Source organism: Nilaparvata lugens, chromosome 6 (genome assembly GCF_014356525.2).
Source record: "Nilaparvata lugens isolate BPH chromosome 6, ASM1435652v1, whole genome shotgun sequence".
Lineage (NCBI taxonomy): Eukaryota > Metazoa > Arthropoda > Insecta > Hemiptera > Delphacidae > Nilaparvata > Nilaparvata lugens.
This window is the reverse complement of record NC_052509.1, coordinates 3,014,744-3,030,568: the sequence shown is the minus strand read 5'-3', so window position 1 is coordinate 3,030,568 and position 15,825 is coordinate 3,014,744. Positions and strand designations below refer to the sequence as shown.

At 35.0% G+C, this 15,825-nt stretch overlaps 1 protein-coding gene across 6 annotated transcripts in view; it reads left to right on the top strand.

The window, feature by feature from the left end:
• Window positions 1–15,825, top strand: part of LOC111043416 (band 7 protein AAEL010189) — a 320,350-nt gene that overhangs the window by 79,654 nt on the left and 224,871 nt on the right. Inside the window, exon 1 of one of the 6 annotated variants that reach the window (XM_039429946.1) lies at window positions 4,550–4,685. The exons of 4 other annotated variants lie outside the window; for them this stretch is intronic. In XM_039429946.1, the coding sequence (XP_039285880.1) occupies window positions 4,670–4,685 (16 nt within the window). In that variant the 5' untranslated portion in view covers window positions 4,550–4,669. Of the gene's footprint in view, window positions 1–4,549; window positions 4,686–15,825 lie in introns of those variants that run through there. One more of the 6 variants, XM_039429947.1, reaches the window with a different exon arrangement.

Here is a 15,825-nt window from a genome sequence, read left to right as displayed (position 1 = left end):
TAACAAATCTAAATTTTCCCTCCTTATATTGGATTCATTTGCTGTGAGGCTGAGGTATTCTGTGGGATATCATTTCGATTTAATATTAGTATTGTATTTTTATAACTTTAAAGTGAAAAATCCCTCACATTCTTTTGGTGTGGTAACTGTTTCTTTCTGGTGATGCACATTCTCAAGCTAAACAGAAACTACTTCAGATTAACTACTTGAGAATGTGCAACAACAGAACGAAACGGTCGCCACACCAAAAGAATGTGAGTGATTTTTCACTTTAAAGTTATAAAAATACAATAGTAATATTAAATCGAAATGATAGCCTACAGAATACCTCAGCCTCACAGCAAATGCATCCAATATAAGGCGGGAATATATTTAGATGTATAATTTAAAACAATGTGAGTGTTATTTCACTTTGAAGCGTTATAAAAATACAACTTCAATTTCAATTTCAATTCACATCTCATTAAATACAAAATTCATATATATTTTTAATCCCTCAATGGTAATGATATTAGTGAAAACAAGATGGATAACCAACAATCGATTCAATAGTTAATCCAGTTGCTTTATGAAGATGATTCACATCGCAACAGATAGAATCAAATTCATGTTCAATTATTATTACATCAAATTTATGTACAATGCGGAGTCATTTAGAATGATTCAGATTTTGTAATAGCTCTAGCTACTTTATAACGACTATGTGTTGATTGCTAACCATCCATAATAGAGGAAATCGAATAGCTGTTGATTAAATTTCGATGACTGATAGCTGGCAAACTGATGGGGCTAATGACGTGTGTTTTCCGACAGTGAATAATTGAAAAAGGGGTTTTGCGCTCTGGACAAATATCACCATTGTAGTGAAATTTCTCGAGTCAGAGTTCCTTGTGAGTAGCATTGACGCTTTCCGTTTAACTAACGCTGACAGATTAAAGTGAATCTAACTATGAATTGCTTGGTGGTATTCACTTGAAAACTGTCAGTATCCTTAGTGAATAGCTTCCATTCTCCCCGTTCAACTAAGGCTGACAGTTTTATATGAATCTCACTTTGGATTGCTTGGTGGGAATCACTTAAAAACTGTCAGTATCCTTAGTGAATAGCTTCCATTCTCCCCGTTCAACTAAGGCTGACAGTTTTATATGAATCTCACTTTGGATTGCTTGGTGGGAATCACTTTGAAAACTGTCAGTATCCTCTGTGAATAGCCTCAATGCTTCCCGTTTAACTAATGATGACAGTTTAAAGTAAATCTCACTTGGGATTGCTTAGTGGGATTCACTTTGAAAACTGTCAGTATTCTGAATGAATAACCTCAATCTTCACCGTTTAACTAACACTGACAGTTTTAAGTGAATTTTACTGTAGCTTACTTGGAGAGAATCACTTTGATAACTGTCAGTATTGTCTGTGAAAAACCTCAATGTTTTCCCTTTAACTAACACTGACAGTTTTTAGTGGATTTCACTTGGTGTTTGCTTTGGATAGATGGTGGCAGCTTATGCTCTATTGTCAGCATCCCTTATGGATAACATCAATGCTACATATTTGTACAGTGCTGTCAAATTGAAGTGAATCTCAGCATAGAGTTGAGTAATGCTCTCTAAATGGAGCCAATTTAACTTCCGACATGATTCCTTGGAGAACACAATACGGATAATGGGTAGCTAGAGAGTTTCTAGGGCGAGATGTGTATGATGGATACCGCTGGAATTTCAGCGTTGCAATCTCGATGAAGGGTTTGTGGGGTAGGTTTTGTCATCTGAGGGTTCAAACTTCAATTGAATTATTGGATGGAAATGTTGCTGTTTCATGAATGATGGGGTGGAAACAGTATTATTCATAGAAATTTATGGGATGATTTTGTATCATTATCTCCTTTTTGACGGTTCAGATAGGATATAAAGATATTAATGAATCCATAGTTTTGTGGGGTTCAATTTATTGACTGAATGACAGTGTTGCTGTTTTATGGATAATGAGGTGGAAAATGTGATATATTCATGGTGATTTATAAATTTTTCCCACTCCAAAATCAATTTTCTGCTAGCTCAGATGGAATCAAGAAATATTTGAATAGTTATTTGTGCAACTAGTGCGCAAAGTGACAGTTTGCTGCACCGAAAGAAACGTTTACGCCCGAGCCGTAGGCGAGGGCGGAATGGTTTCTTGAGTGCAGCAGAGGAACTTTGCGCACGTATTTCACATTAAGTTTTTCCTACAGTTACCATTAAATATGAAAAGTGGGTAATTATGGGTAAAATTGCCTGAAATGCATCAAATGTTTTTCTGTGTAATTTTATTATTGATAAAAACCTTAATTTATTGTCAAATTAAATAAAAATGTTGTCCTTGGTTATAATATATAATGAATAATAATTAGCGCGTTGTGCTTCATTGCACGTCTGCTCACTATAGCAGCCCAGTCACTGTTACCAACTTCATTTTGATTTTGCTGCACTGTTGCTCCATATAACCTACTAAATATTTTGCGTTGCCATGTTGCAAATCTGGAGTGCAGAAAAATTTTTCCCGCACTAGAGCGGAAAAGTGATTCTTTGCGTTCTGTAATCAGTGCAGCAATGGCCACTTTTCAACGTAACTGTAGGAAATAGATATTTTCCAAACTTCAATGAAATTCAATGTGAATGGAAGAAAGTTTAGCTGTGGAAGATGCGGTGGAGAAAGCAAAAGCTTTGTTTAACAACTTATGAATTGCCTTCTTCAATCTTTTTCCTTCATCTCTTTTTAATCACGTTTCTACTATAGTGAGGTCCACATTATAATGGCAGTGTTCGATTTGCAAAGGTATTGCTATCCTCGTCTATCATTCAACAAAGCGGATAGTGCTAGCTCTTTCTCGCTTTGCTCTGTTGCCAGATCGTCTTTCAACAATGAAGAATTGTTAATTAATTAACAAAATATTTCATCTTCATTATGTAAATTCATTATGAAATTATTCAAAAATATAATTTATTGCTTGATAAAATATAATTGATTATTTTAAACGAGAATAAACAAATTAATATTACATTAATAGACCTGTATCAGCTACCGTGTGTAGAAGGCATGTGACAAGACAGATGTTCGGCAACGTCGATCTCTTATCTTTCTCCACTGCCATTATATGGTAGACTTCACTATAGCTCAGATACAATCAATATTTCAATAAATACTTTATTTATCATATTATCATTAGGTTCTTTTGTCTGAGGTTGATAGTCTATATCTTATAAGCATTCATTCTACTTGTAGGAGGGTCAGTTTTATTTGAAGAATAATTCTATTCTATATACTAATAAGAAGTAGATATTCAATATATTATTAGAGTTTTCACATTTACTTCATAATACAATAACATATTGATAATATTTGATACTGGTGCAATAAATGTGACAGAAACTTGATAAAATCGAGGTTGAGTGGTAGAGAGGACAAAGTCCTAGCTCCGCCTAATTGAGATTTGTTTCTTTCAAATTCATTTCATTCAATGAAACATTTAGGGCGATTGACTTCTCCCCGACTATCTTATCTGACGTATCCGATAGATGGATAACCTCTACCTATTCAATGTTTCAATCCCAAATAAAGAGCAGGGAAGAAGCATGTACAGGAAAAACACCTCCGCTGGGATGACTGTATGAGATATTCAATTTTATTAGTTCTGGTTCTGAAGCCATCTATTTTTTACAAAAGTCGTTTATTTTCATGTTCCATTGGAATTGGAGAGATGGTAAAAATATGGATGGTTGAGTTATTAAAACGGAAATCATAGATTGGAAGAAAATCGTTCAAATCCATAGTCATAAAATAACTTCAAACCACCCTCTCAATCATCCACTTCATTCCCACGCACAAACTCCCTCAGCTGCAGCAAGGATTATTCCACAAGAAGCCCCTTCCAGCAATTAACGGTCATTAAATCTTGGAATTTCGGGGGCGCATGCCCCACTTTCTGCTCTGCCATCCCCCCAGTCTGCTGCTCGTGATGATATATCCTCCACAGCTCTCTTTTTGTTCCCCTGGATTTGAACAATTACGACGCTAACGACTGACAGAACACCCTTGCTTCGTCTACCTCTAAAATTCCAACCCTCAACATCTGTACCCCCCTTTTTATCCTCCTCAACAACTCCTCCCCTCAACCCCTATTCTAGACCTCAATCTCCTTCCCATGAATTCCAACCCTCTCTGCCACAGACAACTGTACCCCCCTTTCCATCCTCCTCAGAAACTGTTCCCCCCTCAACCAGCCCCCTTTCAAACCTCAACCTCCTTTCCCCCCAAACTCCAACCCTTTCCTATCATCCTTACAACTGTGCCCTTCCCCCCCATCCACAACAACGTTACCTCGGCTCTCGGCCCCCCCCATTTGCACTCCTTCCTCCCGAAAACCAGCCAGACCCCTTTTTAAACCACCCCTTCTGACCCCTTTCCAGCAGCAATTTTCTAGGCAGCGCGTGCTCATTTTGTGACCCCCGAGTTTTTGAGCGTCGCGCGCGCTGTGAAGGGAAATTTGGAGTGGGCAGGTTGGCAGCGGTTTTTCCCCGGCTGGGGGTGAGCGGCCGGGTTTTCGCCAGTGGAGCTTCACCTGTTGGAGTGGCAGCGTCGTCGCGAGCAGGAGTGCGACGCTAGGTCTGGCAAAACGGCGTCCACCAAGGTCGAGATGGCTGAGAACCAAGGTGAGTCAAAGCGCGCCAACATTTGAAATCACTCTCAAATGCCCCTCTTTATTTCCATTGTTAGGTTATGAGTAGTTTGGAGCACTCCTTGTCAGTTGTCAGTGCTCGAAACCTTTTTTAAGTTCATACAAACTTATTAGACCTGGAGGGTTTTATTGCAGTGTTATTGCAGGATGGATGAGACCTTAGAATTATTTCCAAATAGGTCTACGTGTTGGTGCTTAAAGCCTCTTTGTGTTTGACGCTAGCTATATTAGCTGTCAGAGTTTAAGAGTTGCTTTTCACAAGTTTAAATTCTTCAATTTTCAAGGTGTTGAAGCAGGATGGATTTTTGGTACATTTTTTGTCTAGTTGAGAAGTTGATATTATGATAATTATCCATATTGAATAAAAAGACTAAGAAATTGTCGAAAAACACAGATTTTATTTGAATTAGAAAGACCGGTTTCGGTTCTTACACCATTGTCAATCTCTGAACTCTGATGAACATCTTTTTTGGTACATCTTTGCAATAGGTTACATGCTTCATTCCAAGTTGTTAAACGCAACATGTATATTGGCTATCATTATTTTGAATTTTTCACAAGTTCATTCAAACTTTTTTAATCCTTGATAAATTTATGCATGACAGATTTTTCTTCTAAAATCTTTACAATTCTTTTCATTTTCTCATCCATTCATTTCGCCTTGAGATATCAATAATAATAGTCAGTTATTTTCGTACTTGTCAGACTTCAATAGTTTTTTCAACTTTGTACAAAAATGTTGTTAAGCAAAAGTTACCGTAATGAAGTAAGATAGATCTCTGGGCTTTGGGACCATCTCCTTAATTCTTCCAGGTATGTTTTCAAATTTTGGTGTTTTCCGATTGGTGTGACTTATGTTAGCTGTCGATAATCTATTTTTGTTCAATAAGTTGATTTTCAAAGTTTTCGGAATAATTTTGTTATTGACTCATGACGCAGGGCCGGATGAATATTTAAAACAATGTAAAAGGTCTTGGTGAAAAGATACAATTCAATAGGTCTTGAGTGAGTCATCATCGAATGATGACTCAATTTCTTCAAGTGCAGGATAGGATGCAGGGTGAATTTTTGTATGACCAGAATCGAAATTGAATAACACGTTTTTCATTTTTTTCGTGGTAATTTTTCAACAAATATAATCAAACATAGTTTTGTTTCTCATTAGATTGATCACGAGGTGATCAATGAATGGACAACTATTCAATGAATCGATGAATGGTCTCCTTGAAATGTATAAAATAGAATTATAGTATCCTTTTTTTGAAATTGATAAAGTAATAGATCAAATGGTCGATGAATGGTCATATATTCACGCAAAGTGAAGGAAACAAATTAAATTTTACTTATAATACACACTACCTTTTTGCTATACTGATTTCACTGTCAATGCAAATCTCAAATAAATGCAGTATTGGAAAACATCCTTATAGATAATATCATAGAGAAACGATAGCATAAGTAGATATTCCATGGTATAGGGCGTTTATGTCGCAACTTTCACTGTTATCTTAAGCCGATAGCTCACGTAGTTCTTTCCCATGCAGCTGTGTGATGCTGGTAGTCTCTCAAATTGTGCCGTTTATACACCTCACCCCAACAAAACAGTAAAAATCGACAATAATCGACAGTAATCTGCTTGCCCTATACCACGGTATATCTACTTACGCTATTGTTTCTCTATGATAATATTCAATCATTCGACCAATTAATTAATCATTCACAGATTATACGCTCTGATCAACCTAGAATTTTTCTTAACTAATGTAATCAACTTTTAAAAAATTTAACAAGTTGAAACGTTTTGAAAATTGTTTCCTTCATCGTATCTCTTCTCTCATCTACAAGAGTTTGAAAGTTTCGCAATACCGTGAGACAGATTTCATATTTTTTCAAGATAACGAAAAATTGAATAGAAGTGGGATGACTCAGTAGCCTTCCTAAGCAGCTCAGCAGATTGAAAACCAATTAGGCTATCTTGAAATTTTATCTTCATCGATCTATCGAAGCTTTTTTAGTTTTGTTAGAAACTGTCTCAACCAGCCCACCCTCATCAACAAGTGAGTCTGTAATCCTCAGACAAACCTAACAACTGTCGTTGAATTTTTTCTTGAGATAACCAATACACTTCTGTAATTAAGTGTCACGGTTACTGACAAGCTCGAGATTGTCTCGTTTTTTATGCCTTGAAATTCCTTCAGTAAAGTGTTGCCACTTGCAGGAGAGGATAAACTTTTAATCCACTATAACTTTGCTTCTGAAAGTTTCAACTTTCCTGCACTCGGCATTCAGCGATGAATTAATTTTTAAGATGTCCAACTTTTTCGCTTCTTCTCGTACTCTTTTGTGTTCCATCACTTTTCCCTCTTCTTTTTTAAGTGTATACTTTTTGAACGACTGAAAAACGGCGAGAAGCTACAAACTCTCGTAACAAAGTTATAATCAATGACTACACAGGTGTAGACAGCTCTGGTGTAAACTCGGATTTGTTGAACTCGGATTCTGTTGAGTCAACAGTCGAGACTGAAATAAAATATGCAATGGAGTTTGCTAGGGAATTGAGTCGAATGTTTAATTGAATTGGACTCTTTATCTGATGACTCTCGGCTTTTTTCACGCACTCACTGAACAGTAGGCCAACTTGTCAATTTGCACGCGAGAAGTATGCTAAACTTGAATGAAGTTGTTTCTGTCTTTATTCTATAACCATGGTTTAAACGTATTTCAAAGCATTGACCTCAATATTGTTGTTATAAATTGTAGGGTAAAATGACACCTATTTTGTTTTAACCTATTTTGAAATGTAATAAAATTTTTAAAAAAAATCTTTACTAGGCGGAGTTAGGACTTTCAAGTACTCTCCAACACTCATATTCCTCTCATGTTTGACATCTTTGTCTGAACATACTCACCCTTCAGATGTTCATGAGACCAGGCTTCTGCAGTCAAGTGGTGACCTTTCATGGATCACAGGAATTCAGTACAGTTTCAGCTGTTGAAACTAGTAGATCCGTCGTGAATAGGAGCTCAAGTGCAATCCTCTAGTCCCCAAATTTGCATACTCAGCTGGATGATTTGTTTGTTATTTAGGGCATATCGTGTTTGATTAATTCGCGTGCTTCTCTAATTTGCATAGTCCTGGATCATAGGATATTTTGTTCCTAAGTGGTTCCTGTAGATAATGGATAACGGTCGATTGGTCAACAGAATAGAATTACACATGGATATTACTGAGAAATTCTATTAATAAATTTGGATTTTCGTATCCAAATCGAATTATCGATTTCAATAATTTTATTAATTAGAATAGAATTATTGTGATTCAGTGTCGGTTGAATTATGATTGTAATAATAATTATTGAGATATATAGTTGTGCTATTGTAATTAGGATGATTTCGACTTGAACTGAGATGTAGATAAGCCTACAAAGATTATGTTATTTTTCAATAAATAGAAGAGTTTCAAAAACAGAAGACGTTTTGGGCAAATGTCTGGTTTTTATTTCCTGAATCTACGGTACATTTATGGAATAGTTATGGGAAAATTACCTATTATATAAAATCACTGTAGTGAGATCTACGCTATAATGACAGTATTTGATCAAAATTAGTGTTGCTATTCTTGTCAACCATTTGTCAGCGATATTAAAGGGCTTCTCCTTTCTAGCTCCGCAACGTTGCTAGATCGTTTTTTGGCAATGGAGGAATATAAAACTAACAAAATATTTTATATCAATTATGAAAAAAAATTCTAATCATTAAGGAGTATATTTTCTCGACGAATGAAATATAATCCATTTGTTAAAGAAGAATGAACAGTTAATATTACCAGTACCAGCGTTCCTCTAAAGAAGGCAGTGGTAAGGCAGAGAATCAACAACGCTGTTCTACTATCTTTCTTCACTGTCGTTATAATGTAGACCTCACTATAGTACCCTTTTTAATACTCTTTTTAACCTCCTCATCATGGAAAAGTTCCACAACATTTCTGAAGACAGTTTAAATTGTACCCTTTTTTCTCTGATGTCGCAACCAGTTCCGGTGGAAGAATATAAAAGAGTCCTAGTGCTTCTATTATAATAGAATGTGTATAAATAAATGTGTATGTAATAAGTAATGATTTGTACAATAACAGTATTTGAATAATGGAACAGTGCCAACTAGAATTATTGATTTTATACGTTCTTGTCATCGTATGAGTTCAATTTCAATTTCAATTTATTCATTCTTTGCACATTTTACATAGTTTAAATATACAAAAATACAAAAATAAATAAAGAGTACAAAAGAATGTGTAGCTCGCAAGACTTTCGTCTGTTCGCGAGCATGAGTAAGAGAATATAAAGATTGAGAAACGTGGAAAAGAAAAAATATTTATAAAATAGAATATAATAAATGACTAAGAATAGCCTAATGGTAAAACAAATTTGAAATACAGAGTGAAATGAAGAACAGTTTTTTTACAATATAAGAGGGAAAACCTGAGAAAGAGAAGAAGCACAGTGAATGCACAAGTCAACTGGTGATGAGAAGAGGTGAGTGGAGAAACATAAATTTAGAATTTGTTATAAGCTACTGCCTTTGATTACTGAAAACGTCAGGTGATGTTTTGATCCATGATAAGATTTCTTTTCTCTTATAGCAATTTTGATTGTCTGATATGAAGTCTTGTGGTATAATATTTACTAGTTTGTCACATCTGTACGGAAATTGCATTCTACATACTGTTAGATTAGTTTCAGGTAAGTCAGATCTCCTGTAAGTTTGGCGCGTGTTATATGGAGTAATTCGGGTATTGAAAAGATTTTTGTTTTTTAATAAATATGAAATTAAATTTTTCAAGTAGAGCTGTTTGATTGTAAGTATGTTAGATTCCTGGAAGAGAATTCTAGTAGGATACAGTCTTGGTTTGCTTAGTGCCATAGAGTTTCATTTGAAGGTTTTTCTAGAATTTTATCCCTTGAAAAGATTAACAATGTTAGTAGCTCTATCTATTCAGGAACATATTTATCTAGTGTTTGGCTTGAACCACGACATATTCAGCAATTGGATGAAACGTAAGCATAGTATAGATATAGATTTAGTTGAGTGAAAAAGACTAAGATATTGTCAAAAAACCACTGATTTATTGAAATTAGAATTATAATTTCAATAAATCAGTGGTTTTTTGACAATATCTTAGTCTTTTTCATTCAATATGAATAATTACCACAATATCAACTTCTCAACTACACAAAAAAAAAAAATATATATATATAGATTTAGCATGATATAAATAGCTGAGGCTTGAGGAGATACATTGAGAATCACAGTAACTGACAGTATTGTTTGATTGTGAAGTATAGGTGTTATCTACACAGAATGCTGACGGTTCTAAATGGATATTGCTGAAGGTTTTTCGGATTGGGATTGTTGAAGCTGACGGGATTGTGACATGGGGTGCCCTTAATAAAGATGACGTCCGATGGAGGCAGACATGATAGATACTGTCATTTTCAACTCTTCAAACTTCCTTTGCAGAAGATATTGGGACCGAAATCTGACGTCTAGTTTCAGCTTACATGTTATCTGGTGTTATGTGGCTGCTGTCAAGATGTGGGAGTGATGTGGAGAAGTGTCATGGTTTGCATAGGTGGATTGCATACGTCGAGGGAGACGAATAATTTGTATTGATACATTTCATGAATGATATGGATGGGTTTTTGATCAATATTCGAAATGGATGATGAATGATATAGGCCTAGATCATTCCATTGAATATTCCAATTTATAGATTGAAATGCGAATACTGTGAGAACGAATTCCACAGATCTGAAAATGAAATTTCGGAATACAATGATCAAAGAGATTTATTCTATAATAATAATAAAATGTGGGATTATTATTTGAATACTTACAGTTCTATTTATAGATAATTTTGAGAACTATTTTCGAAATCCAGTTTCAGTATCAAGTGCAGTTTTATTTGAGTTTTTACAACATCAAATCATTGATTGGATAAAATCTTGAAAATATACATCCAAGGAAATTCCACCAACATAATTTGAGAGAGTTTGGGTTTCATTTTTTCAAAAATAAAATTCTCGATTCGAATTCATTATTAAAAAGTATTATCAATTCAATGGAATAAGAAGATACAGTTTTCATAAAATATTTATTAAAACTAATTGAAAATGATATCAAGTCCAGTTTCCAGTAACTATCAGAAGTAGTCATGTATTCAGTACGGTATAAAATTGGAGAAAAGTCGTGTATGTCTCTCAGTTGCCGTTGCCATTCAACGATAGTCTGTCTACTAGCTTTGGCTGCCATCTACCGACTGAGTGTCGTATTAGACTGTCAACCAATCAGGATTGAGTGGAAGGAGCCTTGTTGTGTGACTGTTCATAGGCGTGGCTTCAATTTGAACGCTTCTTGTGATTGGTCTGTCGTCTTCACTCTCCGCTACCATTTTGTTTCATTATCTATCCACATCTTCTGTAGTTCTATAATAATATCATTGAATTCCTAATTCGAAATGTTTTTCCTTTCTCCCTTTATATTCTCTTCATTGATTCAAAATTCGATTCTTAGATGAATAATATAATTCATAGAATGAATTATATATGACATATATGTGTTTTTATTTAATTATGGAACGGTTCTACAATAATTATGTCGAATTTTTATCCATAGAATGGTTTTTCACCATCCATACGAATCTTCTGTGTTTCAAATCTCCCTTATAAAAATTAAATCTAAAATCATTGACTGTAGATTATTGATACAACATGACACACATCAGTAGAAAAAAATAATTCAGTTGCTCTCATTGCAATGAATTGTTTTTGCAATGCTATTTTTCATAAAGGGGCTTTATTATCAACTCATCGAGAATATCAATAAATAAAATATTAGTTATGAACAGTGAGAAAATTTCTTGTGAGACTTCACATACGCACTATAAATAAGTGAACGTCCATTGAAATGAATAATTTAATATAGGAACCAAAGCATAAGTAGATATCCCATGGTATGGATAGGGCGTTTATGTCGCAAATTTTACTGTAACTCAAGCCGATAGTCCACGTAGTTCTTTTCCGTGAAGCTGTGTGACGCTGGTTGCCTCTCGTATTGTACCGTTCATACACTCTCACCCGACCAAAACAGTAAAAATCGACAGTAATCGGCTTGAGTAAACAGTAAAAGTTGCGACATAAACGCTCTATACCATGGGATTTCTATTTACGCTATTGTTTCTCTATGATTCTTGTGTTGCTACCTTATTGTCAAGAGAGTTTAGTTTACCTATAGAAAATGCTAGTTATCAGTTTGAGAAAATTGTTTGTAACACTCCAAACACCGTTCAACCCACATTCTTCGTACAATATTGCGTTCTACCTTATGTTGCAGCAGCACGCGAAAACCGACAGAATAAATTTATTGTATGGATCGTCGATCAGATATAAATTAGAAGCCACCCAGAATTTTCCACACGTGTTTTTCCCGCAGCTTTTCGCCGCAAAACAAAACATGTGAAGGTTTTCTCATGATGTAAAGTTTGCTCAAAGCATTGGCACGAAGCCCTCCCAGACCGAAAAGAAACCCTCCTTTTACACACATGAAACATGAGCGTCGAAAGATAATTGAACGCATGAAAGTTTGCCAGCAACACACTCACAAACATGCGCCGCACGAACATCACGGAAAACCCTGGGGCTTTTTTCGGTAGCGTTTTTCCGGACCCTAAGTGGAATTTTCCGGGTACACACACTTCTTTGCAATCGGATACATGTGGGGAAATTGCTTTCCCATACGGCATTCCTCAAGCGCACTGCTACTAGTCCTGTGAAGTGAAGCTCCGTCAATTTTATGCAATATTTGTAGCGTTTTCATATTTCCCTGTGCTTTTCCGGATCTCTAGGCAGCTTCATGCATGAATTAAATTATGATAGAGGAATAATTTTAGGGCATGAATTAAATTATGATAGAGGAGTAATTTTAGGATATGAATTTCAATATCTCTATCAACGTTGCACTAATAAAATATCACCAAAATGTAATATTTGATAATTTGAGACTACATACTAGACTGTACTACTCAATAAATGTATAGAAATTGTTATTATAATATAAAAAATTCATTGTGAATGAACCGAACCTCCATGGATTGTTCCAATGTGCATTAATAATGTTTGCTCCGTGAAAGTAGCCGTGAAAGTTAGTTCAGTCCTACTTTATAAATCGTATGTGTAGTGCAGTCTGTATAGTTAGTGGCCTATAGTCAGTAAAGTCTGTGTAGAAGTATAGTCTTCATAATCTGTATTATCTGATTAATGCGTGGTCCCATAACATACATATTTAATAGTTGCATACAGTGTCCGAATTGTATGAGTTCCTCCACACTGAAAAATTGCCTTAAGCTGAATGTATCCAACTGCATTTTTGTAGCAGAAGGCTCTTGAACTGAAACAGAAACAGGAACAGTTGAAATGAATATTATATAGATGAATGTTGTCGTTAATATATAGATGAACGTTGAATGTGAATATATGTGTTATATAGATGAACGTTATAAATACAGTTGAATATATCTGCAGTCATTCGCCATATTGTATTGTATACAAAGTAGAGTTCAAGATAGGAATTGATGTTGGTTTCCATGACGGAACACTTGATAATAGCTCTGTTCGAGTAAAGACACTTTGAAACAAAGGCCCGGTTGCACTAAAGTCTGTTAAATTTTAAACATGATTAATTTCATGAGAACCAATCAGAGAAGACTTTTTTGAAAAGACGGCTTCTCTGATCGGTTCTCGTAGAATTAATCAGGATTACAATTTAACCGGCTTTTGTGCAACCGGCACAAAGTGTGTTAACATCAACAGAGTTTATTGTGGAGTTGATCTATACATGTTGTCATGGAGGAAATATACGACTTCATATGTAGGCCTACGTGAAATAGATTGGATATGTTAAGGTGCGTACAGATATACGCGCCGCGAACATGAGCAATTCACTTTTAATCAGCTGATGCCAAGCTTTTTATATCTGTATCTTACCGTTTCTGTAAAAATACAGATATAGTCAAGAAAGTGAAATTCTCATGTTCGCGGCGCGTATATCTGTATGCACCTTAACATATCCAATCTATTTCCCGTATGTAGGCCTACATATGGATCATTTATTTCCTCCATGACAACATGTATAGATCAACTCAACAATAGACTCTGTTGATGTAACACACTTTGTGCCGGTTGCATAAAAGACGGTAAAATTTTAATCCTGACTAATTCTACGAGAACCAATCAGAGAAGCTGTCTTTCTAAAAAGGCCTTCTCTGATTGGTTCTCATGAAATTAATCATGTTTAAAACTTAACAGACTAAATCTGTACGCACCATTATCTATCTTCATGGTTTGTGTCGGATATCGTAGACATGTTCAATTTTTATTCGATTAATATTTTAACATATTATTTTTTCATTATTCAGTATTAGCAGATGACCTTGCTCAGAAAGCGTCTAATTAGAAACTTGACGAACTATAAACTTGACCTACTGTAATCTTGAAAGAGTTAAGGTGCGTACAGATTTACGCGCCGCGAACTTGAGCAATTCACTTTTAATCAGCTGATGCCAAGCTTTTTATATCTGTATCTTACCGTTTCTGTAAAAATACATATATAGTCAGCTGATTAAAAGTGAATTTCTCATGTTCGCGGAGCGTATATCTGTGCGCACCTTTAGAATATCCATTCTTGGTAAATTAAGAGTCTATTTGCAGAATTTCAAGTTGATCAGTGGAGTAGTTCAGACGTGATGATGCGTAAAACATAATTTTCCTATCCCTACTGCTGTAATCCGGTTCCTTCCTTTTATTATATTATAGATCCAACAACTTTCAGAAAAGTACCACAGGCTTAAGCCCAAAACGGTTTCATTTTTAATTTATACAACAGTCAAAATTTAAGTGAGAAAATGTTCAAGTGAATTCGGAACGTAGAAAAGTACCACAGGCTTAACCCCAAAACGGTTTCATTTTTAATTCATACAACAGTCCAAATTTAAGTTTAAAACATTTTCAAGTTAATTCGGAACGCAATTCATGACCTGTATCCACCAGTCTTTGTGTACCATGTACGAAAGCTGGAGCCTTTGGGAGTAGAGTAGGCTACACGTTGTACTTCGGTGTTTCGATCATTATTAATTATGTGGACCATGAGCTGTTATCATTGGAACCGCTTGTGACAGGTGAAAGCCCCTAGGAGGTGTCCAACTCACCTAGAATCGAATTGCAATGTGGATAGATGATTGGGAAGGACTGCAGTAGTTTAGGAGATCATATAACAGATTGGGAGCTTGCTATGACATTATTGGGAATATGGTTTGAGTAATAGAGCTTGAGAGTTTGGAGATGAAATACTCTATACAGATGGTAGAATAACGAATTAGTTTTTTGCTAATGTGTCCAAATAGAAGTGCAAAGACAGAGTACCCTGGAAAATAACCTTTGATTTAATTATTGACTGAATCAATGGGTCTTCCCTTCATGAACAGTATTTTATTTTATTCAACAGAGACAATAACATATAATTCATAAGATGATTGGAAATGAAAAATTTGTTTGAAATTTGAAAAAAATACATTCTTATCGATTCAAATTAATATGGAATAGCTCATCAGTCTCTAACTATAGGTGCTTTGAAAATCATTGAAAAAAGATGGTGGAAGGGATAGGAGTGGAAATAGAATGTTCAAATGGAATTATGATTATAATTATAATGATTATAATAGAATTATAATTAAAATTATTGAAAAGATGATAGAAGGGATAGGAGTAGAAAATAATAGAAATATAATAGAAACATAGATAATGAAAGTCATCATCTGATAAACATTGGTTAACTATCCTTGCCTTGTCATCAGACAAAGCAGATAGCTCTATCCTTTCTCAATTCCGCAAGGTTGCCAGATTGCTTTTAGACTATGTAGAAAATATTATGGACTACCAAAATATCTCATCTCAGTTATGTGAATTCATCAGTGAACTATGGATTAATATATTTGTTGACGTATTATATTGTATATCTAGATAGATCATTTAACTATAATCTTCTGTAATTGAATAAAGAGAAGA